Raw genomic sequence first — 26,514 nt, 5'->3', positions numbered from 1 at the left:
ATGTACCAAAGACCGCATGCAAACTTCAACACGGCAGACCTCAATGAGATAGTCAAACTGTGTGCAACAGCTGAAGTGATTATTGGGTGTGACCTAAACGCCAAACACCACGACTGGGGAGGAGATGTAACCAACACGAGAGGACGTGCTTTACACTCCTTCCTCAACAGCTGTCCTAACCTAGATCTGTGTCCAACACTAGAGCCGACCAGACCTAACGAACAAGGAGGATCACACATCGACTATTTCCTGAGGACGCCCGGGCTTGTTCAGGACTTCAATGGACCACTATCAACACACGACTTCGAGTCCGATCATCGAGCAGTAGAAATGTGCCTGCTCATAGAGGACATCGAAAGAGCCGAGAAAGCAGTGTTCTATAACTTCAAAAGAACAAGGATTCGCCGCTACAGACGACATTTAGAGGATGGATTGCAGGAGCACATCCTTCCTGTGGATAGAAATGTCAGCATAGCCGAGGTAGATGCATGTGTAGATGGCCTAAGCTCCGTTTTCAGATCGGCCATAGAGAGCAACGTGCCAACCCAGGAAGTCAGAAATTCCTTCCTTGGAGAACTCCCTCCCAACATCCGAAGACTCATCACCGAGCGAAAAAGGTTACGGGGAATATTAAGACGCACTGCAGATCCTGATCGCCACCCAATCCTCAAGGCCGACATAAGGAACCTAAGCATAATAATCAAGCAACTGATTATTATCCACGAGAAAGAACGCTTCGAGGGCTACTTGGAAACCATCGAGGTGAACTCGAAGACATTCGGGAAGGTCAAAAGAGCCGCTGGCCTGGCATTCCGGCAACCAATAAAGGGAATTATAGACAATAACGGTGTAATTACCTCGGATAATACACAAAAAGCTGAGATCCTGGCAGACTACATACAGGATAACCATCAATCCGAGGGAACAATAGACTATTCCTTCCGCAACATGGTCAACACAGCAGCGGAAGGAATTAGAAACCACTCGCCCTCTGCTGAATTCAGCAATGAATTCAAAGCAGATGGGTCCATCTATAACACACACCGATGGGTAGAAAATGCATTTGTTGATCCAGACATGGTCGGATCAACTATAGCAAGAAGGGCACCGAAGAAGTCTTGTGGCATCGATAAGGTCCCTGATATTGCTGTAAAAAAGGCTGGTGAAGCCATCATTCTTTTTCTCACCATATTGTTTAACCACTGCCTCAACATTGGCTATTTCCCAATAGCCTGGAAAGAGGCTTTAGTGGTACCAATTCCTAAGCCCGGAACAGATGCAACCCTAAGGGGGAGCTATAGACCGATATCCCTGCTATCGCCCTTTGGGAAGCTTCTTGAATACTTCCTTCTGCGCCGAATCACCAGGATCATCGAGGAGAAGAGGATACTAAAGGACTGCCAATTCGGATATAGAGCAAAGCACTCCACAACCCATGCCCTAGCAGCCTTTACAACATACGTCACGGACGGTTTCAGGACCAAAATGGGAACAATTGCAATTGGTCTGGACTTCACCAAAGCCTTTGATACGGTATGGCAACATGGCATTTTATACAAAATGCAATCGTTTGGATTCGATGGACAAACCTGTCGCATGGTAGCAAGCTTTCTCCAGGATCGAGTCTTTCGGGTCAGAGTTGATGACAAACTGTCTGAACAACGACTGGTAAAAGCAGGGGTTCCACAAGGATCACTGCTGGGACCAGTATTGTACAACTTGTTTGTCAGCGACATCCCTGGACCACCTGAAGGAGGATTACTGCTCATGTACGCCGATGACATTTTATTGGCGCTACGAGGTCGCTTCGGAAGCACTGTGGAAAGAAGATTGAATGCGTACATGAATACGCTCCACAACTACTTCCACAAATGGGGACTCAACCTCAACGTTGGAAAATGCGTATCTGTGGTTTACAAAGGGAAACCACAGTCTACGGCAAAGAGCTTCCGAAGATACATCCCTACGATCAAGGTTGGTGACCAACTAATTGAAACTTCCGATAGGATGAAATACCTGGGAATCATCCTACACGACAGATTTGACTTCTGCCGCCACGTGGACTATGTGCTGTCAAAGGCCAAAAAGATGAATTTCGCCTACCAGAGGCTATTCAGGATGCGAGGAGGACTGTCGCCGGACGTAAAACTGCTTATCTACAAGCAAGTTATCCGGCCCATAATAACCTATTCCTTTGCCGCTTGGGCTGACATATCTTCGGCCCAAATGGAAAGATTAAGGAAATGGGAAAGGAGGATCTTGGCATCGTGCTTAGGAATGAGGCCAACAATTGACGAGAATGGAATATTCAGACGACCACTCAACAGGAATATCTATAACGCCATCGAATTTAGCCGGATAGACGTCTTCATGATGAAGAATGCACTAAACTTTCTGGAGAGAAGCCAAAACGTGGAAAATGGGATAGTGGAACAATTCCTGGACTACCAAGAGGAAATCCCCAATATTCAAAGAAGGAAGCATCTGCCACCCGCAGCTCTACTAAAATTACGCGACGAAGGATTGCTCTACGATGATGAACGCCTAATGTACTACCATCGTAGGTATAGCCTTTTTTTAAATTTTTAAGGCATATCTATACCAACGAATGTTGTTAAAACACTAAAATAATTTAATGATTGCTTAGCATAAAAATGCGGCACTAACATAATCTTAATATCGTAGTCTCCTACATTGTAAGCCCTAGGGCAAAGGAGAATGTTTATTTACTAAGCTATTTTATACTGTAGCCATTAAGTATATAATGTATAATCTGACAATTTAAAACAAATAAATGGCAAAATTAAAAGTAAAAGTAAAGCGAAAATTTTTATCATTTGTGTTTTTCAGTGCTTAAGTGAAGTGTTCAAAACTAAAATAAAGTGAAAAAGTGAAACCTGGCAAAAACACAAAAATAGCAAAAGAGATAAAATTGAATATTGTTTCACAACGAAATACAAACATCGTTGTTGCTATTGTGGTTACACCCTTATTTTTGGCTGTGTCGGCGGTTAAGTTATTTACCGTCGGCATATAGAAGATGGAAGAAGACGACGATGGAAATGAAGTGCTACGTGTCGATCAAATTATATTGGCACGTAGCAAAGATGCTAAAAAGGAGGCAGCAACTGAAAAGCGTAAGAAGAGGAAGCAGAAGTATGATGATGAGTCATCATATGAAATAATGAAGCTTGACGCCCGTTTAAGTGAAATCCAAAAAAAATTGGAACAAAGCGAACAACACAACATTCTTCTAATGGAAAAAATCACTCGTCTCAAAAATCTCCAAGACGAATCAGCCCGTCAGCTAAGTCAGCTACAAAAAAGTCATAATTGACTTGCAAAAACAGCAAAATACACTATCGATTGTCATGGATGAAGACAACATGGAAATAGATACTGCGGACAACACGCCAAAACCGCAGAAACAACTGGCAGGCAAGAATCCACAGCTGCCCAGGACAAAACAGGCAGGCAAGAAGCCACAGCTGCCGACAACAGAAACAAGAAAATATTCTTCAACTGCAAGCAACAGAAAAGAAGAACCAACAACAACAAATCCTGCAATAACAACAAATGGCAGCAATAATCAGTCATCAGTGGCAGCAGCAGCAGTAACATCAACCCCCAATGCCACAGCAACCACCACCAAAGGTAAGGGTAAGAACCTACCAGCCATAACAGTGTATGAAGTTGGGTACAAAGAGCTGACAGGAATAATAGATAGAATTATAGGAAAAGAAAACTATAGCATTAAGGTTATTCGAAGTACAATTATGTCCGTTAGGATTATTGGCTTAGAAAATTTTCAAAAAATTACATCCTTATTTAAAGAAAGAGGATATAAACATCACACTCACACACCAAAACAATTATTGCCCTATTCAGTAATTATTGATAGGTTACCTAAGGAATGTTGTAAAAAAGAAATCAAAGAATTTTTGGAAAATTTAAATTTCTATGTAAATGCAATAGATTTGTTTAATATTACTGAAACTAAATGGATCCTTAAATTAGATAGATCAACTGAAATAAATAGGCTTTATAAAATCAAAAAAAAATTTAAGATGTAATATCTCTTTTAGTAGGGCCACTGGTAGGGATGTTGTTAGATGTTTTAATTGTCAACGAATCGGGCATATAAAAGCCAACTGTGGCATGCCATATCGATGTGACAAGTGTTGTGAAAACCATGAACGTGGTAAATGTTTAGTTAGAAATTTGCCAAATGAGTTAATATCAGAAACTGATGTACCAAGAACTCCTTTAAAGTGCGTTATTTGCAATCAAGTAGGACACGGAGCTAATTCCCGTGATTGCCCGACAAAGAATGGTATTCTTTTAAAAAAGAAAGAAAGGAGAGAGGAAAAAATTGCAATAAATTCTGCAAGATCAAATAGAATTTCTACTACCAAAAATATTTTAACATATGCTAGTATTGTAGGTACCCCAAATATACCTACAAATAACTCAAATAAAGTTATAAATAATAATTTTACCACTAGGGTTCCTGCATCATTATCCGTTTCAATGTAGAACAACGTTTGGTAGAAATCTCACAGATCTTATGAAAGATCTTGAACAATTCAAAGATAGGTATCAGGGAATACAAAAGGCAGAAGGTGATTCCACTGCCTTTCTAAAACTCCTGATGCATTTGCAATGCTACAAATGTTGAAGTGCATATTCCTCAATATCAACTCTATGGTGTCTTTAATTAAAAGACATTACATTAATTTATTTATTCAAACTCATAAGCCTTATGTTCTGCTTTTAGCAGAACATAAACTGACAAACAGGCACAAATTTGGTATTGAGGGATATGCACTTTATAAACAGTGCAGAGTAGGCAGATCAGGTGGAGGCACGGCAATACTAGTCAAAGAGGAGTATAAAACATAATTTTTGGAAATAGACACAGGTAATATTGAGTCTTGTGGTGTAAAACTTTTTAAAGCTGATGGGACATTCATTTTATTAATATCAATGTATTTGCCCCCTAAAGATGATTTTCCCCCTCTAGTCTAGATGAAATTGCTAGTTTGGGCGCAGCCAATGATCTCATAGTTGGCTGTGACCTGAATGCAAAACATCGTGACTGGGGAGGGAATATTGTTGATAGAAGGGTTCGAGAGCTCCACACATACATACTAAATTGTCCAAATTTGGAGATATGCCCAACAGCAAACGCCACAAGACCCAATATTATGGAAGACTCTTTTATTGGTTATTTTATAATATCGTCAAGTGTTGTTGTGGAGGAGCATGACCTGTTGAAAACCCACGATTTTGAATCAGTCCATAGGGCTGTTGAAATCAATATTTCCATGCAAAATATTCTAATGAGTGTTGGAAAAACATATTACAATTACAAAAATATTAAAATCAGAAAATTCAACAGATTTTTGGAAAACGGATTGGCAGGTCATTGTCTTCCTATAGATAGAAATGTATCAGCCAGCGAAATTGATCATTGTGTTGATACATTAAACACGGTATTTAAAAATGCTATTGAACATTCGGTCCCTAAGCAAAAATGTCGAGATCATTTCTTAGGTGAATTACCACCTCACATCCTAAGATTCATTAAAGAACGTAAAAGATTAAGGCAAATCATAAGAAGATCAGGCGATCCTGACAGACACAGTATAATTAGAGCTGACATCAAAAATTTAGGCACAATAATAAAACAAGTAGTCACTTATTTTTAACAAGACCGATATAAAAATTATTTAGAGGGCATACAAATGAACACACAAACATATTGCAAAATCAACAGAGCAGTTGGTCTATCCAACAAAGAGCCAATAGGGACATTAATTGATGCCAATGGATCAAAAGTTACTGATAACAGCAATAAGGCTGAGCTTTTAGCAGACCATTTAGAGAGAGTTCATAATGTCAGGGATGATTCGCGGAACAGTCCAATCCACAGACTTGTAAATGAGGCTGTGGATGGGATTGATTCCCGAATACCTCTTGTGAACTTCTGTGGTGACCTTACAGCTGATGGCGCTGCAATAAATAATGATTCCGTTTGGCGGGAAGGAGGATTTATGAATCCAGAAAAGCCAAAAACTGATGGAAAGCAATGCGGCAATTATAGGCCCATTTCACTCCTATCTCCCTTTGGAAAAATACTAGAACATTTTATTTTAGAAAAACTAAAAACAACAATAGGAGATCGTAATAATCTTAGAGAGTGTCAATTTGGCTTTAGACCAAAATATTCAATGACACATGCTCTAGTAACTTTTACGGATTATGTCAGCAGAGGGTATGAAAGGAAAATGGGCACTATGGCTGTTAGCCTTGATTTTGCAAAGGCATTCGACACCGTTTGGCAAAATGGAATAACTTATGAGCTGCAATCTTTTGGCTTCAGCCAAAATATATGTAGGCTTATTGCCAGTTTTCTTAAAAACAGGACATTTAGGGTTAAAGTCGGGGATAATATGTCTGAACAGCGACTGGTACAAGCGGGTGTACCACAAGGTTCACTCTTTGGGCCGGTCCTGTATAACATATTTATAAGCGACATTCCTGGTCCACCTGATGATGGCCTACTTTTAACTTACGCAGATGAAATTCTGATTGCCTTACGTGGACGTTTTGGGCATACACTCGAAAGGAGACTCAATTTATACATAGAAAAATTGAGCAAATATTTTGATCTATGGCAGCTCAATCTCAATGCCAGCAAATGTTCAGCCATTGTGCTAAGTGGTAGACCTAGATCAACATATCCAACATTAGGGAGATATACACCTACAATAAAAGTGCGCAATGAAATAATAAAAGCCTCAAATGAAATGAAATATTTAGGTATTATGTTCAGCAGAAAGTTTGATTTTATTAAACATATTGATTTCGTAATGGAAAAAGCGAAAAGACTATTCTTCGTATACCAAGGACTTTTTAAAATGAGAAGAGGGCTTACTCCTCAAATTAAGCTGCTAATATATAAGCAAATAATTAGGCCAATTTTAACTTACTCTTTCCCAGCGTGGGCTGATATCTCATCGGAAAGGTTGCGTACTTTTGAGAGAGGTCCGTAGGTCTTAGACCTTACATAAATGAAAATGGAGAAATTAGGAGGCCCTCAAACAAAAGTATTTATAGAGCTGCAGAAATATGCAGAATAGATTCATTTATGATGAGAAACGCATTATTATTCTTTGATAGAAAATTTAGAAAACAGTTTGGTAAATAATTTCCTACAAATAAATTTTGATCTAAACACACTTATCAGACAAAAACACATTCCTCCAGTTGCCCTTCTCAAGCTAAATGAAGAAGCCCTATTATATAATGAGGATTCTCTCATTTATTATCACCGCAGGTTCGGTAGATATGATGCAGCCACTGACCCAGTATATAATACTGACCAGTAGGCTTTAAAAATTTGTATATACTGTAAATATTATTCTTATATAAATCATAGTTTTAAGTTTAGTCTTAAGTCTTATATAAATCATAGTTATAAGTTAAATTTTAAGCCTAGTATATAAGTTATTTTTAAATTTATATTTTTTCTAATAATTGCCTTTTTTGAATTTTTTGGGCCTTCTTTAATATGAATTTTAACAAAACATTGTAAACCTAATTGATTGTTAATACAAATGTATGACACGAACACAAAATTTTGTAATCTCTTACATGTATGTAAATACCTAGAGAAGAATACCTTTATATATTCACAAATAATACTTTAGCCTTTAAGTAAAACATTGTAACATGTCAAAAGAATGAAATAAATAAATGGCATCTTGAAATGGAAAATGGTTCAATTTTTTATCATTTGTGTTTTTCAGTGCTTAAGTGATGTGTTCAAAACTAAAATAAAGTGAAAATGTCTGGTCGTGGTTAAGGTGGCAAAGTTAAGGGAAAGGCAAAATCCCGTTCCAATCGTGCTGGTCTTCAATTCCCCGTCGGTCGTATCCATCGTCTGTTGCGCAAAGGCAACTATGCTGAGCGTGTTGGTGCCTGTGCTCCCGTCTATTTAGCCGCTGTCATGGAATATTTGGCTGCTGAAGTCTTGGAATTGGCTGGCAATGCCGCCCGTGACAACAAGTAGACTCGTATCATTCCCCGTCACTTGCTATTGGCCATCCGTAACGACGAAGAATTGAACAAACTGCTGTCTGGCGTTACCATTGCCCAAGGTGGTGTATTGCCAAACATCCAAGCTGTTCGCTTGCCCAAGAAGACAGAAAAGAAAGCCTAAATTATTATCTCGAAAGAAGGTATTATGGAATGAAGAAGAAGAATACAGACCATCGTATAATTCCATTGAAAAATCAACCAATTCGTCCTTTTCAGGACGACAAAAAATATTTGAAAAAAGAAAGAATTGCGTCAAGCTACATTATTTGCATTAATATTAAAAAAAAAAAAAAATAAAATTCTCAATATTTTTCTATGAGACGTTGGCAGAATAACTGTTTTTCATTCTCAGTTGCGTTGTTGTTGTCTCTTATGATTTCAGGAATAGAGCACGAGAGAGAGAGATCGTGGCGTCACCAAATGATGTATACCATGAAGAAGAAGAAGCAATGTGGCAGTTGGTGGTGGCTGGCTGGCTGGGTTGCAGTAATTTTATGTGAAAAAATCGTACCCCGGCGCATTCTTGGGGAAGGCACAAAGTAGACGATTTACAAGGGAATTTTGGCGGCAAAGTAGTGTTGTGGTGGAAATAAATCGACACATACATAAAATAAAACCGCATTGTGGTGCCATCGAAAATTTGGAACCAAAAAAATAGAATAAAAGTAACATAATGAAATGAAAATTAACGAAAATAATTACAAAGAAAAATAAAATAACGTAAATTAACAACTAAATTAAAATAAAATAAGAAAATTTTTAAAAATTAAGGCAAATATTAATGAAAATTTAAGCAAATTTTAACGAAAATATTTGAAAAAAAAATTAAAGAAATTTCGAATAATAAATAGATTTTATGAAAATAAAAGATACTTTAAATGAAATCACAAATTTTTAAATTAATAGTAAGGAAATATATAAAATAATATTAAATTAATAATAAGAAAATAAGCAAAATAATTTTAAATAAAACGAAAATGTGATTTAAAAAAAAAAAATCTAATGAAAAATTAAATAGAAATTAATTGAAAATTAAATAAGAAAATTTATAATAAATAAAATAAAATTCGTTTAATGAAGAATTTTTAAATAAAATTCAATTATTTTAATTTTCGATACAATTTTAAAAGAAATTATTAGTGAATAATTTACAAATTTTTAATGAAATTTTTGAAGGTAATATGAATCAACGATCTATTTAATAAAAATATTCAACAATTTCAAATTAAATTTTGAGAAAAGATTCAACAATATTTAAAAAAGTGAAAATGAAATTCCTTTGCTACTTCAGCATGGTCGTTCTTTACTAATATCGACTAAATAATACCAATACATACATAAAGCGAAGCTATGTTATACTCATGTTATACGAAAAAGAAGAAGAAGAACAGCTAAATGTGTTTAGCGATGTGAGTTGCCGACGGCATGTTTATGATCGGGAATCAAATACGAGACATCGGTAAAAGAAGGTTTTCGGTGAAAATATTCTGGAGAAAATTGAAACGAGTAAGTATTTATATTTTTTATTTATTTGATTTTTAGACATTTTTCACGAATTGTGAGAAAAAAGTACGAGAAAGCTGAAAAAGAAAAATATTAGAAATTTTGACATAAAATTCCTAAACTTCCTAAGGTAAGTGTTTTTTTTATTTATTTTAATTAAAAAAAATAGTTTTCAACAAGAAAGTATCTCTTTTTTGATATATTTTGTGGTCCTGAAAAGGACCGATTGTTTTGTTGTAAAAAAAGATTTCTCCAAATTGCGTCAAGAATTTGTTTAACCGCCGAAACCGTACAAGGTACGACCTTGTCTCTTCAAAGCATATACGACATCCATAGCGGTGACGGTTTTACGCTTAGCATGTTCGGTGTAGGTGACAGCATCACGAATAACGTTTTCCAAAAACACCTTCAGAACACCACGAGTTTCTTCGTAAATCAGGCCAGAGATACGTTTTACACCGCCACGACAAGCCAAACGTCTAATAGCTGGCTTGGTAATACCTTGGATGTTATCACGGAGCACTTTCCTGTGACGTTTAGCGCCACCTTTTCCCAAGCCTTTACCACCTTTACCACGACCAGTCATTTTTTCACTTTAGTTTATTTCACTTATCACTTCACGATAGCACAAGAACTAATGTTGTTTCCGGATGATTCCGCTCGTATTTATACAAAATTTGAGGCTCTCTCCAACTATTGAACGCACAAGTAAAGTATGTACAGTTATATGTGTGTGTGTACATTTGCCGTTAGTATTGTATGTTCTCTTTTGTGAATTCACTAACATATCAACCCCGAAAGTTGATGCTAACAGCACAATTTTCTATAAATACTCGTTTTAGTGGCGGTGGCAACGTTATTACAGTGTTAACAGTGTTTGTGTGCTTATCTCTAGTGAAGTGAAAAAAATCAAGTGAAAAATGGCTCGTACTAAGCAAACTGCCCGTAAATCGACCGGTGGAAAGGCTCCCCGTAAACAACTAGCTACCAAAGCTGCCCGTAAGAGTGCCCCAGCCACCGGCGGTGTTAAGAAGCCTCAAGATTTCAAAACTGACTTGCGTTTCCAGAGCTCTGCTGTTATGGCCTTGCAAGAAGCCAGTGAAGCCTACTTGGTTGGTCTTTTCGAAGATACTAACTTGTGCGCCATCCATGCTAAACGTGTCACATGATGCCTAAGGATATCCAATTGGCCAGACGTATTCGTGGAGAACGTGCTTAAATTCTTGACGTTTTGTAAGCAACAATTTTACAACAAAACAATCGGTCCTTTTCAGGACAGCAAATATTTTACAAAAAAGAGATATTTTTCACTCAATCTACAATTTTTAGTATTATTTTGAAATAAATAAAAAGAATTTAGGGCTTTGATTAATTTTTAAACAATTATTAACATTTTTAAAATAAAGATATATTTTTTGTTGTTTTTTTTTTTCATGATGATTTTTCCACTCTTTACTTTTTTATAATTTTTTGATTTTTTTGATTGATTTTAATTTTTTTTCTTAATTTCATTTAAAAATTTTCAATTATCCATATTGGTATTTACTTTTAATTTGCAAAATTAGCACCATCTTTGTACTCCCTCTTCGAAAAAAAAAAATGCGATGACTCTTAAAAACAACCACCACATACATTTTGCTAACGGGATTTCTTTGTCCATTTAGTTTTGTTCCTTTTCCCGTTAAACAAAAAATTGCTCTCTTCATGATTTTTGGCGCGAAATTTGTCTATTTCTCTCATTTTATGCCTCTTCGATCATTTTTTTCTGTTGTGGACTATTCAATTTAGCGGGAAAAATTCCTCTGCCTTTAATTTCTTCGAATTATTTCATATGAATTTTAAAAATTTCCAGCTAAAATGTTGCCCCTCCTATTTAATTTTTTTCAGGAATGATGTATGAAATAATTTTTTTTCTTTTTCAGCAAAATTTTTAAATGTTTTATACGCATTTAAATAGATTTGAATATGAATTTTCTCCGTATGGAATTACAAAATTATTTTTGCCCGATGCATTTAGAGAAACTGGTAATAATTTATTATTTTCAAAAATCGAAGAAGAAAATAATTGATTTGTTCAGAATTTTGATGTAAAATATAATTTAAAGTATTATAAAAAGAAATGCCAATAATATCTGCCCTTAAAGTTCATCGAAAAACAATTTTGTAAAACGCAATTAATTTCATGACATTTCCAAGTGTTCTAGGTGATATTTGCCTGTAAAGAGGAAGTTCTTTTTGGGAAAATTTTTTCATAAAATTAGACAAAATTACGTAAAAAATGCCTTCTAAGACTGCTTTTAAAAAATTTTTGAACAAATTATGTTAAATTTCATACAAAATATTGCAAAATAAAAATACGTTTGTCACTGAATGCCTGTACATTGGTAGTATGAAGTATTCTGGGGATTTTGTAACTTTTCAACGTAAGTTATGACTTTTTGTGATTAATGTTAAATTTTGATGTAAATATACAAATTCTGAAATGTTTTTTAAGAAATTTTTATAAAACTTATTAAGATTTGAGCTTTCAAATTTATTTTAAGAAAAACTTTTCTTCATTGAAATTATGCCAACAAGAGGATTTCTGCTGTCATAGACCACATAATAATTTCAATTTTTTCACATAGTAAAATATGAAATTTCATCGATATTTTTCTTTGATCCTAAAGTAAACATATCAGGCTACATTTTCAAAAAGAAGTTTCAATTAATTTTTCATAAAAAATTTGATTTTTTTTAATATTAGTTGGAAATTTGTGATTACATTTTTTTAATCTGCCAAGTTAAACGTTTATAATTCTCAAACGGCAAGTGATAATTACACCAAACTTAGATCATAGCCTGAGATCTATACTTTAAAGGTATAAAACATTTTTAGTGAAAATTATCAAAGCTTCTTCAGGAAAATTTAATTTCTCCGAAAACTTTTGTAAAAAAATTAAACACGCTTCCACACAATTTTCGAAAAATTTACAAATTGACTACTATGCACATCTCATCTTTTCGATGTACCTACACTTTAGCCCGCCGCTAACAAATCAGAAAAAATAATAGTACACATAAATTTGTGAGTGTATTTGTGTTAACAGTGAAATATAAACCAAACAGTGAAAAGTATGTGTCCTCACACAAAGTGAATATAAAGTAAATGTCCAATATAATAAGAACATTATATTGTTCGTTAATAAGCTCTTTTTATAAACTGTCTGTGATAAGTGTCAAGTGCCTAATTCAGTGATTTCCGTCGACAAAACTACTCCGCCGCCGGGAATACTAGAAAATTAAATAAATTGGTGATATATATGAACTATGTACAATGAACAAAAATAACATCAAAATGCCAAGTGAAGTGAAAACGAGACCTACAACAAGTGTTTTCATGAAAAATGATAATGATAGTGAGTGTCTTGTTGTTAGCTCAGACTACGACATAACATGATAAGGCTACACTAAGGTCGAAACTAAACGCAAAAGTAAAAAAAGCGAAATAGTGGTAATGAGTGTGATTCTCCATGTGAAAAAACTGAAATGGAAAAATCAATTAAAGTGTTGAAGAGTGAAGTCTTAAGCTTGAAAAAAGACAAGCAAGAACTAGAATGGACCAAACATCACAGCTGTTGAATGAAGAATTTAAACGCGAAAACAGCTACAAACGACTAATTTCTGCGTTTGAAAAGAAATCTTCGCCGCAAAATGGTACAACAAACAAAACTCTATTGTCTGAGCTACGCAGTGGCACCACTACAACAAACACTACTCCACCGGTACCCAAGATAACTACACAGAGCGCAAGCCGAGCGCCAGTGCCGTTTCCCACGATACCTGCTGAAATGAAGGATGTTAAGCAACAAACAACTGCTGCAACAACAACAACAACATCAAAACCTGTAAGCGAGAAAGACAACAAATCTAACACCATAGCAACACCTGCTCCTAAGAAGAAGCCGAAAAGGAAAGTCAAGGTAGAAATCTTTAATGAACAAATGGATAGTACTGAAGATGCACCGAAAAAGAGCGCTTCATCGTTAAATAAGTGTAAGTCTGTACCAATCATTACAACCCTTAAAGTCAATGTAAAGGCTATGACCGATCTTGTTAAAATAGAAATAGGTCATGATAAATTTATTGTAAAGGTAGTAAGTAGGAAATTGACCACTTTTCAGCTGTTTTCCCTAGAAGACCAGGACAAAATCCGAAAGTTATTCATTAAAGACGGAGTTGAACACTACACGTTTTCACCCAAAAACCAAACGCCTCATTCGGTCATTATAGATGATCTTGTAACCACATACGACGAAGACGACGTCAAGACCGCGTTACTGAATACGAGCTTAAAACTTGACATCAAACGTATGTTTAAAATTGGGTATGACAAATGGCTTATCCATATTAGTAAGGATTCGGACATTAGAGGGCTATGTAGGCTAAAATTCCTCCTTAATAGCTCAATTAGAGTCAGTAAAGATAAGAGTAAAAGATTGACTCAGTGTCATAACTGTCAACGTTATAAGCATGTATCGACAAACTGCGGTATGCCATATAGATGCGTGAAATGTGGAGGCGGTCATGGTCCAGGAAAATACATTCCTTCTGGCAATCCAAAAACCTAAATTTATCGAGGTAATAGACCCTGTCACTGGTGAAAAATCCTTGCAGCCAGAATTCACATACTTCTGTGTTAACTGCAACAAACCAGGTCATGCGGCTAATGCCCAATTAGAATTGCGCAAATAGCAAAGATGAACGCAGCTAAACCTGTTAAAACTTCGCCAACGCCAAAAACCAAAATTATCAAGGACAGTGGTACAGTCCAAGCCGGTGTCCAATATGCTTCGATAGCAGCTAAAGGTACCAAAAACGATAAGGCAACCCCATCCATGGGAAATAATCCAATGGGAGAAGCTCTGAACTCTTTTGGAGTCTTCGACCAAATTTACATGGAGAGTTTCGGTAAAGATTTCTTTACATGCTTTGAAAAAGTCCGCAGGTTCTCTAAGGACATAGGTACTTTAGATAAAGCCAACCAAGCGAAAGCAATGGTGGGCATACTAGCAGCCCTTAGCAACGATGATTAGTCAAATAAAATGTATATTTGCTAATATAAATTCCTTAATTTCAAGGCGAAAAAGCCACTTTCTTCGAGTATTCCTTGACGAATACCGCCCAGAAGTGATGATGTTGGCAGAACACAAACTAGCTGCACAGCATGATCTAGTCATGGATGAATATCTATGATTTATCCAAAGAAGAGGGGGCGGGCCTGGGGGAGGTACCGCCATTCTAGTAAAAGATGACATTAAATTTGAACAAATAGCAATAAATTCAGGGACTATTGACAGCACTTGTGTCAAAATATATAGGGATAACGGGACATCAGTGTACCTAGTATCAATGTATTCTAGACCACAAACTGACCTTGATAGTGGGGACTTAGAGATTCTCCGGGCCCTTTCTTTAAATGGGAATGTTATTGTAGGTGCTGACCTAAATGCCAGACATCCTAACAGGGGTGGTCATCTTACTTGCCCCAAGGGTAGAATTGTAAATGAATTTCTATTATCCTGCCCAGATCTGATTGTTTCACCAACAGATGGACCAACAAGGATTAATAGAGATTCCAACTCTTATATTGATATTTGTATGATCTCTATTGGTATCACAATCGATGACAATGGTGGAAGGGGTATTAGTACTCTGGAATAACCCCAGAACGTAGGGATCGCCGTACATTTTACGATTTTAGAAGGCTCAATAAACGTAGATTAAATGCTATTTTTTCTGAGGAACTACCCTCCTGTCAACAGAAATATTAACATAATAGAAATAGACCAATGTGTAGAAACTGTTACTGACACATCCAAAAGAGCAATGGATGGTTCTATACCCAAAACATCCTAAATTTTATTAGTGAGAAAAAAAGACTACGTAGGATATTATATCGCAAGGGAGATCCGGGCAGATTTGATATTTTGAAAGCCCAAATCAGAAACTTGGACACGATTATTCAGGGTGCTACTTCTGAGTATGAAAGTACTCAATGGACGAGTTTTCTAAATAGTATCCAAATGAACGATAGGGTTTATGATAAGGTTAAAGCTGCTGCTGGGGTAAAGCGCGGTATTATCCCCGACCTGCGCGATGACAATGATGACCTCATTGTCCTCGATGCCTGCAAAGCTAATTTAATCGCTGATACCATACAAAGATTTGAAGTTTCCCATAATATTCCCGACAGGTATATTAATTATGAAACTTCAGCCTTTGATATGAGTTCTCCACTTGTGCAGTTTTCAGCTAATTTTCCTGCTGATAATGGCACCCCTAATAACCCAAATTTGTTGCGCCAGCACAATTTTATATCTCCTTTAGATATAGGGTCCGCACTCAAATGCAGGTCAAATAAAAAGTTTAGTGGACCGGACGGTATCCCAGACATAGTACTAAGATCCACAGATAGTACTTCATGGCAAACCATTTCTATATTATTTAACCACGGCATTAACTTGGGATACTTCCCATCTGCGTGGAAAATTTCTATAACGGTTCCGATTCTAAAACCCGGCAAAGACCCATCAAGAGCGGACAGCTATAGACCTGTTAGTCTTTTGTCAGCGCTCGGCAACTTACTTGAATATTTTATTTTAAAAATAAATATTAATAATGTCATAGAAGATAGGGATTTTCCAACTGACAACCAATTTGGTTTCAGGAGGGGACTTTCTACTTCACATGCTCTCACAGCCCTAGGAACACACGTGAATAAAGGCCTAAACAATAGGCAAAATACTATAGCCGTTAGCCTTGATTTCTCCAAGGCATTCGATAGCGTGTGGCACGAAGGAATAGTTTTCAAAATGAGCAGACTTAGCTTCAACCCCAAAATCTGTCGGCTAGTATCAAACTTTCTTAAAAATAGAAAATTTATGATCAGGGTCAAAAATGATTTCTCCACAATTAGAGACATACTTGCTGATGTACCCCAAGGATCCCTTTTGGGTCCAGTACTATTAAAAATATATTTGTGTGATATCCCCAACCCCCTGTGGGGGATCTGCTGCGCATATATGCTGACGACATTCTTGTCGCAGCTTCTGGTGCGCATACGGAGAACACAAACACACGTATAAATGAGTATTTAGGACGTTTATCAGCCTTTTTTGAAACATGGAAATTGAGCCTTAACGTCAATAAATGTGAAGGAATTGTGTTTGAAGGTCAAAAAAAAACATCTTTTCCACAGCGCCAGAGGGTTTGAGGCAGTACTCACAATCTCGAGACAACAAATTAGGGTTTCTGACCAAATTAAATAATTGGGAGTAATATTTCACTCCAAATTTGACTTCATAAATCATGTAGACTTTGTTTAAGCGAAGGCAAAGAAAATGTTTTGGGCTTATCAGCGGATAATCCGGCAATCTAGTGGAATAAATCAAGAGTTTAAATTATTGATATAAAAACAAATAATTAGAACAATAATTTCCTACGCATTTCCCGTATGGTTCGGCATTTCTTCTCATCAAATGGAAAGAATTAGACAATGGGAAAGAATGATATTATGATCCTGTCTTGGTATGAGGCCCCAAATGAACGAAAACGGGATATGGATGCAGCCTCATAACAGTGAAGTGTACAGAAACACCCCCTTTGACAGAATAGATGTATTTTTAGTGAAATCTTCTTTAAAATTCCTAGAAAATGCACGTTTCGTGAATAATAATATAATAAGTAAGAGTTTAGTAGAATATAGTAGTATAGAACAGCGAATCAAACTACCATGCTCCTGGTAGCCTTGGCACTTTGAACCGAGAAGGTCTCCTTTACATTGACAATAATCTACACCAAACCGATCAGTAAACGATGAAGCGCTCTTTTCTTTTGTAAATATATATTCATTATTTCTCTAGCATAAGTTAATTTTAAGTAAAAACAAAAAATGTTATGAACTCCATTTTATGATTCCTGTTTTTGGAGTTATACTGAATAAAGATATAAAACTAGTATTACGGATATGTTTGTATACCTGATACAACATATGTATGTATAATAGACATAGACTTAAAAAAATACTAATATGCTAAGTAATATAAAGTTATTGAAATATTGTTTATGGATTTTGGAATCAATAAATTTGAAGCAATTTGAATTTGAAACCGCCACTAACAAAAATAATAGTACACATAAATTTGCCCCTTCTATTTAATTTTTTTCAGGAATGATGTATGAAATATGTTTTTTTCCTTTTCAGCTAAATTTTTAAATGTTTTATACGCATTTTAAGAGATTTGAATATGAATTTTCTCCGTATGGAATTACAAAATTATTTTTGTCCGATGTATTTAGAGAAATTGGTAATAATTTATTATTTTCAAAAATTGAAGAAAATAATTTATTTGTTGATAATTTTGATGTAAAATATAATTAAAAGTATTATAATATGAAATGCCAATAATATCTACCTTTGAAGTTGATCGAAAAACAATTTTGTAAAACGCAATTAATTTCATGACATTTCCAAGTGTTCTAGGTGATATTTGGCTGTAAAGAGGAATTTCTTTTTGGGAATATTTTTTCAGAAAATTGACAAAAATTTGACAAAATAACGTAGAAAATGGCTTTTAACACTATTTTTTATAAATTATAGAACAAATTATGTTAAATTTAATAAAAAATATTGCAAAATAAAAATACGTTTGTCACTGAATGCCTGTACATTGGTAGTATAAAGTATTCCGGGGATTTTGTAACTTTTCCCCGTAAATTATAACTTTTTGTGAATAATGTTATATTTTGATATAAATAAACAAATTCTGAAATGTTTTTTAAGAAATTTTTATAAAACTTATTAAGATTTGAGCTTTCAAATTTATTTCAAGAAAAACTTTTCTTCATTGAAATTATGCCAACAAGAGGATTTCTGCTGTCATAGACCACATAATAATTTCAATTTTTTCACATAGTAAAATATGAAATTTCATCGATATTTTTCTTTGGTCCTGAAGTAAACATATCAGGCTACATTTTCAAAAAGAATTTTCAGTTAAATTTTCATAAAAAATTTGATTTTTTTAAATTTTAGTTGGAAATTTGTGATTACATATTTATAATCTGCCAAGTTAAAAGTTTATAATTCACAAACGGCAAGTGATAATTACACCAAACTTTCTTTAAAACATAGCCTGAAATCTATACTTTAAAGGTATAAAACATTTTTAGTTAAAATAATCAAAGCTTCTTCAGGAAAATTTAATTTCTCCGAAAACTTTTGTAAATAATTAAACACGCTTCCACACAATCTTTCGAAAAATTTACCAATTGACTACTATGCACATCTCATCTTTTCGATGTACCTACACTTTAGCTCGCCGCTAACAAAATAATAGTACACATAAATTTGTGAGTGTATTTGTGTTAACAGTGAAATATAAACCAAACAGTGAATAACCATGTCTGACGCCGCCGTTGTTGAAGCCACCGCCTCCCCAGTTGCCGCTGTAGAGAAAAAGGCACCAAAAAAAGCCGCTGCCAAAGCAAAGAAGCCATCAGCTGCCCCTACCCACCCTCCAACCCAGCAAATGGTTGATGCCGCCATCAAGACCCTGAAGGAACGTGGAGGTTCATCATTGCTCGCCATCAAGAAATACTTGGCCAGCACCTACAAAGTAGATGCCCAAAAATTGGCCCCCTTCATCAAGAAGTACTTGAAAGGTGCCGTTGCCAGTGGAAAATTGATCCAAACTAAAGGTAAGGGTGCTTCTGGTTCATTCAAATTGTCTGCTTCGGCCTCCAAGGAACCCAAAGCCAAGACTGCTGAAAAGAAGAAGAAGGCCCCAGCCGCTGGTGACAAAAAGAAGAAGGCTGCCGCCCCTAAAAAGGCCGCTGGTGAGAAGAAGGCAGCTGCCAAAAAACCCTCTGCCGCCAAGAAGACCGCTGAAAAGAAGAAGGCCGACAAAACAAAGGCAAAGGCTGCCAAGAAAACCGGTACAGTTAAAGCTAAACCAGCAAAGACTGCCGCCAAAGCATCTGCCACTAAACCAAAGGCACCCAAGGCAAAAACTGCAGCTGCTAAGCCCAAAAAAGCCGCAGCAGCGAAGAAGCCAGCTGCTAAGAAAGCCGCCACCAAGAAGTAATTTTTCCCAGAAAGATTACTTTTTCCACAATATTTTCGATATTCGAAAACATACTATCTAAAAGCCCTTTTCAGGGCTACAAATTAAATTAAAAAAGAGACAAATATTGCCATTTTCATATTCTCTGTCAAATTTCATTAATTTCATCCAAAAATGACATTTTGGCAAAATATTTACATTTTCCATCAATACATATTTTCCTTTGAAAATTTCTGCCTCAGCCTTATATTTCGTTGCTTTCCCGTTGTGCAGAAACAAAATGCTCACACATACGTGATGCCCATTCGATGTTGATCAACGACGGCAAGGCAAAACATCACTAACACACGCACACATATACGATGACGATGTCTGTTATAGCATATCGCACAAGCAAGCATAGAACCCAAGCAAGCAAAGGCTAAACAGAGGTACATATGCGAGTTAGCTAAATGCACGAAAAAATCACTGTATAGAGAAAAATATATTTCCTATGGAAATTTATTCGTTTATTACTAAATATCAGCAAATAAGGGGTTTCAACAAAAATATGATTTCTTGAGAATTGTTTTTTGTGGCCCTGTGAAGGCCCTTTTAAGGTAGTATTTCGACGCAAAATGAAAAATATCAAGACATTTACTTGGAGCTGGTGTATTTAGCAACAGCCTTGGTACCTTCACTGACGGCGTGCTTAGCCAATTCACCGGGCAACAATAGACGGACGGCGGTCTGGATTTCCCGACTGGTGATGGTTGAGCGCTTGTTGTAGTGGGCCAAACGAGAGGCTTCGGCGGCAATACGTTCGAAGATATCCTTGACGAAACTGTTCATGATGCTCATGGCCTTGGAGGAGATACCGGTGTCGGGATGGACTTGCTTCAACACTTTGTAAATGTAGATAGCGTAACTCTCCTTACGCTTAGTACGTCTCTTCGACTTATCGCCCTTGGTAATGTTCTTTTGGGCTTTGCCGGCCTTTTTTGCTGCTTTACTTTATTTTTTTATTTTATTTTTTTTTAGACAAAAAGGGTGGTGGAACAGCCATTGTGATAAGAAGTTCATATAAGTATGAAGAAATTACAATAAATACAGGTAACATAGACTCTTGTGCAATTAAATAATACAAGACAGAAGGTCTGCCTATAATATTTATATCTATGTATTTTGCTCCTAAAACTTCTTTTAGACCCTCCAGTCTCGATGAAATTTCAAACTTGGGTGCAAACAATGATATTGTAATTGGATGTGACCTAAATGCGAAACACAGAGACTGGGGAATAAGAATAAACAATGTAAATGGTTGTGAACTTAGGGATTGTCTATTATGTTGCCCCACATCAGTCCCACAAGGCTCAATAGAGTTGAAGACTCTTACATAGATTTCTTCATCATAACACCTGGTGTTGTAAGAACAGAACATGGTCTATTAGCAACGAAGTATTTTGAATCGGATCATAAGGCCGTCGAAATAATAATTATTATTAATAATATCCAAGCAAAAGAGATCAAGACCTACTATGATTATTATAAAATTAATATAGAAAGGTATAAGGGAAGATTAGAAGCAAAATTATTAGAACATGAGTTGCCAATATATAGAAATGCAACAATATCAGAAATAGACATTTCCATAGAAAGACTAAATATCGTTTTTAAAGAGACAATAGAAGAATGTGTCCCAAAAAAAGTATGTAAGAATTATACCTTAGGAAAATTACCATATAACATCATAAATCTAATGAAAAAAAGAAAATTTTAAAGAGGACACCATACCCGGAGAGATATAATATAATTAGAGCTGATATTAGAAATCTCGGCACAATATTAAAAGAACTAATAGCAAATTTCGAAAATAACAGGTACATATCGCATATAGAAAAAATAAAAGTAAACCCTACCACTTTTTCTAAAGTGAAAACTGCTGCAGGCCTATCTCTAAAGGGACCAATAAGTAGTATATTCAACGATAGAGGTGATCCTATAAACAATAATGAGGAAAAAGCCAATTTATTGGCTAACCATCTCCAAAATATACAACAAATAAGGGAGGGTGAAACAAACTCCACCTTCCACAATCTTGAAGTTGAAGCTGTGGAGGGAATTGAGGAACATAATCCCCTGCTAAGTTTTGGAGAAAAAATTGCAGCTGATGGCTCAATTATAGGGGATGAAGCTAAATGGAATGAGGGTGGATTTGTTAATCCTGCAGCAGTCTTAGATGCCATTAAAAAATATCGTCTAAAAAATCTAACCAAGGCTTTTAACCTTGGTTACTTTCCAAGAGAATGGAAAAAGGCCTTGGTAATACCAATTAAAACAAGTAAAATAAATACCCTCCACCATTTGGTACAAATTTAACAATTTTCAAAAAAATAAAATCCCTTAAAAATCTGTTAAAATCTTGAAAATACCTAATGTAGGCGTATATTAGAGTCTATACGACGATGTGGACCTGCATAGGCAACTTTTGTCACAAGCTATTACAATATTGAAATGCGAAACTTAAAAAAAATCTGTTTATAATGCACAGGCAATTTTCTGTCAAAGGCTGTAATATCGAACTTCACGAACTTTAAATGCGATATTTGAAACAATTCCGGTAAATATTGTCGCTAAAATCATGAACATACCGAAGATCGGGGGGTACCGATATATGGGGGCTATACGAAGGCGTGGACCTGCACAGACAACTTTCTGTGATAGGCTGTAGCATCCATTATGAAATTCAAATGCAAAATGTGAAACAATTCCGGTAAAGAACGCCGCTAAAATCATCAAAATACCGAATACTGGGAGGTACCAATATGTGGGGGCTATACGAAGACGTGGACCAATCGTGCTGGTCTTCAATTCCCCGTCGGTCGTATCCATCGTCTGTTGCGCAAAGGCAACTATGCTGAGCGTGTTGGTGCCTGTGCTCCCGTCTATTTAGCCGCTGTCATGGAATATTTGGCTGCTGAAGTCTTGGAATTGGCTGGCAATGCCGCCCGTGACAACAAGTAGACTCGTATCATTCCCCGTCACTTGCTATTGGCCATCCGTAACGACGAAGAATTGAACAAACTGCTGTCTGGCGTTACCATTGCCCAAGGTGGTGTATTGCCAAACATCCAAGCTGTTCGCTTGCCCAAGAAGACAGAAAAGAAAGCCTAAATTATTATCTCGAAAGAAGGTATTATGGAATGAAGAAGAAGAATACAGACCATCGTATAATTCCATTGAAAAATCAACCAATTCGTCCTTTTCAGGACGACAAAAAATATTTGAAAAAAGAAAGAATTGCGTCAAGCTACATTATTTGCATTAATATTAAAAAAAAAAAAAATAAAATTCTCAATATTTTTCTATGAGACGTTGGCAGAATAACTGTTTTTCATTCTCAGTTGCGTTGTTGTTGTCTCTTATGATTTCAGGAATAGAGCACGAGAGAGAGAGATCGTGGCGTCACCAAATGATGTATACCATGAAGAAGAAGAAGCAATGTGGCAGTTGGTGGTGGCTGGCTGGCTGGGTTGCAGTAATTTTATGTGAAAAAATCGTACCCCGGCGCATTCTTGGGGAAGGCACAAAGTAGACGATTTACAAGGGAATTTTGGCGGCAAAGTAGTGTTGTGGTGGAAATAAATCGACACATACATAAAATAAAACCGCATTGTGGTGCCATCGAAAATTTGGAACCAAAAAAATAGAATAAAAGTAACATAATGAAATGAAAATTAACGAAAATAATTACAAAGAAAAATAAAATAACGTAAATTAACAACTAAATTAAAATAAAATAAGAAAATTTTTAAAAATTAAGGCAAATATTAATGAAAATTTAAGCAAATTTTAACGAAAATATTTGAAAAAAAAAATTAAAGAAATTTCGAATAATAAATAGATTTTATGAAAATAAAAGATACTTTAAATGAAATCACAAATTTTTAAATTAATAGTAAGGAAATATATAAAATAATATTAAATTAATAATAAGAAAATAAGCAAAATAATTTTAAATAAAACGAAAATGTGATTTAAAAAAAAAAAATCTAATGAAAAATTAAATAGAAATTAATTGAAAATTAAATAAGAAAATTTATAATAAATAAAATAAAATTCGTTTAATGAAGAATTTTTAAATAAAATTCAATTATTTTAATTTTCGATACAATTTTAAAAGAAATTATTAGTGAATAATTTACAAATTTTTAATGAAATTTTTGAAGGTAATATGAATCAACGATCTATTTAATAAAAATATTCAACAATTTCAAATTAAATTTTGAGAAAAGATTCAACAATATTTAAAAAAGTGAAAATGAAATTCCTTTGCTACTACAGCATGGTCGTTCTTTACTAATATCTAGCGAAGCTATGTTATACTCATGTTATACGAAAAAGAAGAAGAAGAACAGCTAAATGTGTTTAGCGATGTGAGTTGCCGACGGCATGTTTATGATCGGGAATCAAATACGAGACATCGGTAAAAGAAGGTTTTCGGTGAAAATATTCTGGAGAAAATTGAAACGAGTAAGTATTTATATTTTTTATTTATTTGATTTTTAGACATTTTTCACGAATTGTGAGAAAAAAGTACGAGAAAGCTGAAAAAGAAAAATATTAGAAATTTTGACATAAAATTCCTAAACTTCCTAAGGTAAGTGTTTTTTTTATTTATTTTAATTAAAAAAAATAGTTTTCAACAAGAAAGTATCTCTTTTTTGATATATTTTGTGGTCCTGAAAAGGACCGATTGTTTTGTTGTAAAAAAAGATTTCTCCAAATTGCGTCAAGAATTTGTTTAACCGCCGAAACCGTACAAGGTACGACCTTGTCTCTTCAAAGCATATACGACATCCATAGCGGTGACGGTTTTACGCTTAGCATGTTCGGTGTAGGTGACAGCATCACGAATAACGTTTTCCAAAAACACCTTCAGAACACCACGAGTTTCTTCGTAAATCAGGCCAGAGATACGTTTTACACCGCCACGACAAGCCAAACGTCTAATAGCTGGCTTGGTAATACCTTGGATGTTATCACGGAGCACTTTCCTGTGACGTTTAGCGCCACCTTTTCCCAAGCCTTTACCACCTTTACCACGACCAGTCATTTTTTCACTTTAGTTTATTTCACTTATCACTTCACGATAGCACAAGAACTAATGTTGTTTCCGGATGATTCCGCTCGTATTTATACAAAATTTGAGGCTCTCTCCAACTATTGAACGCACAAGTAAAGTATGTACAGTTATATGTGTGTGTGTACATTTGCCGTTAGTATTGTATGTTCTCTTTTGTGAATTCACTAACATATCAACCCCGAAAGTTGATGCTAACAGCACAATTTTCTATAAATACTCGTTTTAGTGGCGGTGGCAACGTTATTACAGTGTCTACCGTGTTTGTGTGCAGATCGTGAAATAACATCTCTTCGGCAGTGTTAATTCGTGTATATTGGTGGTTAATCATAGTGGTGTTCATTGTGGTTTTGGTGGTTGGTCGTAGTGGCGTTTGCTGTGCTGTGGTGGTGGATTGCAGTGGCTGTTACTGTGCTGTGGTGGTGGTTTCATAAGGCAAAATTTGGTTTGGGTCTCTCAAAAAGTTGAGAAGCCCATAGAAGGCAGCAAAATTGGAATTTTGCTGATTATAAGGCACAAACACTAGAGAACGAGCAGTGGTGGTTGGTGAAGACCAAAAATCAACAGTGCTGGCGGGAAACCCCAAAACCGTCAGCACCCCAAAGTCGACGGCGAATATTTTCAACGCCGTCAAAAGTGAAAGAGGCGCGATTTTTGCCATAGAGAAAATGGCAGAAAAGCAGGCGGTTATGCCGGTAAAAGACAACCCTACCGGCATAAAAATTGAAGCAGAGGGTATATTTGTCAAGCCAAAAATGGCAAATATACTCAAAAAAATGGATGGTTGCGCATCTGATGGTGCAACGAGCGACGGGGGCCAATCTATTAGCTCCGATGTGGTTAGGCAGCCACGTAAAAAACGCTGCCATTGCAACGTAGGCAATTCTGCCTACGATAATGTGAAGCTGGAAGCTACAATACGCCAGCTTGAAGCCCGAATTGCTCACTTAGAGCAAGAAAGGAGCCGTATGGCAGCAGAGCTGGCTGCTGCCAACCAAGCGCTAGCCAAATGCGCTAAGATTGGCCCCTCCAGCAAGGAGACCGTAATGGCTACCGAGGCAGCCGTAGACCTCGGTATGGCGGATGATGAAATGGAGGTCGTTCCGTCAGAGATTGAAAAGAAGAAGACCTCCAAAGGTGCTGTCCCCAAAGTACGGTACGTACTGAAGGAAGTTACGGAGAAGGTTCAACCACCCAAAACTACCCCCTTGGTGGTTGATAACAAGACTGCTGCTGCTGTTGCTGTTCCCGCTGCTGTTCCTGCTGCTGCTGATCCCGCAACAAAGAAGAAGTCTGCTGCTCCCGGCCCTACGAAGCAGACACCTGAGAAGGCAAATGCTGGCAAAAACATGCCAGCTTTTAAGATTTTCGGAGCTGGAGTATCTGAGGTGGCAGGCGTCCTGAGACAACATCTGCGTTCAGGTGAGTTCTCCATAACCTTAGTCCGTCCGTCCGTTTTGGCGCTGAAGGTCAAAGGCCTCAACGCATTTAATTTTGTCAAGCAAATCTTGACAGAGCGTGGGTATAAATTTTATACCCACACCCCCAAGGAGTTACGTCCTCATATGCTTGTCATAGAGGGCTTAACTAAGGAATATTCGCCTGAGGCGGTAAGTGAGTTCCTCACTACCAAATCAGGCCTAAATGTTGAAATTGTTAGTTTGACCAACATTTCCT

The 26,514-nt window shown here is 36.1% G+C and overlaps 4 protein-coding genes and 3 pseudogenes across 4 annotated transcripts; 4 read left to right on the top strand and 3 right to left on the bottom strand.

The window, feature by feature from the left end:
* Window positions 1-7,852: 7,852 nt before the first annotated feature.
* Window positions 7,853-8,285, top strand: LOC109612790 (histone H2A-like; annotated as a pseudogene).
* Window positions 8,286-9,811: 1,526 nt separating this feature from the next.
* Window positions 9,812-10,226, bottom strand: LOC131804970 (histone H4-like). Its single transcript, XM_059128209.1, has one exon. It carries the CDS (start codon window positions 10,193-10,195, stop codon window positions 9,884-9,886), a length of 312 nt encoding a protein of 103 aa, XP_058984192.1. The 5' UTR covers window positions 10,196-10,226; the 3' UTR covers window positions 9,812-9,883.
* Window positions 10,227-10,524: 298 nt separating this feature from the next.
* On the top strand, window positions 10,525-10,828 carry LOC131804971 (histone H3-like; annotated as a pseudogene).
* An 8,165-nt stretch (window positions 10,829-18,993) lies between these two features.
* On the top strand, window positions 18,994-19,736 carry LOC131805101 (histone H1-like). The gene has a single exon (XM_059128349.1). It carries the CDS (start codon window positions 19,053-19,055, stop codon window positions 19,734-19,736), a length of 684 nt encoding a protein of 227 aa, XP_058984332.1. The 5' UTR covers window positions 18,994-19,052.
* Window positions 19,737-20,348: 612 nt separating this feature from the next.
* On the bottom strand, window positions 20,349-21,104 carry LOC131805100 (histone H2B-like). Its single transcript, XM_059128348.1, has 2 exons — window positions 21,091-21,104; window positions 20,349-20,706 (listed from the first exon to the last, which is right to left on the bottom strand). Exons 1-2 carry the CDS (start codon window positions 21,102-21,104, stop codon window positions 20,352-20,354), a joined length of 369 nt encoding a protein of 122 aa, XP_058984331.1. The 3' UTR covers window positions 20,349-20,351.
* Window positions 21,105-21,386: 282 nt separating this feature from the next.
* Window positions 21,387-22,905, top strand: LOC131805099 (uncharacterized; annotated as a pseudogene).
* A 1,521-nt stretch (window positions 22,906-24,426) lies between these two features.
* LOC131804890 (histone H4-like) lies at window positions 24,427-24,841 on the bottom strand. Its single transcript, XM_059128144.1, has one exon. It carries the CDS (start codon window positions 24,808-24,810, stop codon window positions 24,499-24,501), a length of 312 nt encoding a protein of 103 aa, XP_058984127.1. The 5' UTR covers window positions 24,811-24,841; the 3' UTR covers window positions 24,427-24,498.
* Between the last annotated feature and the right edge of the window lie 1,673 nt (window positions 24,842-26,514).

The sequence above is a fragment of the Musca domestica genome, unplaced genomic scaffold (assembly GCF_030504385.1).
Source record: "Musca domestica strain aabys unplaced genomic scaffold, Musca_domestica.polishedcontigs.V.1.1 5, whole genome shotgun sequence".
In the NCBI taxonomy this organism is placed as follows: Eukaryota; Metazoa; Arthropoda; class Insecta; order Diptera; family Muscidae; genus Musca; species Musca domestica.
The sequence above is the reverse complement of the archived record's forward strand: the minus strand, read 5'-3'. Positions and strand labels throughout refer to the sequence as shown.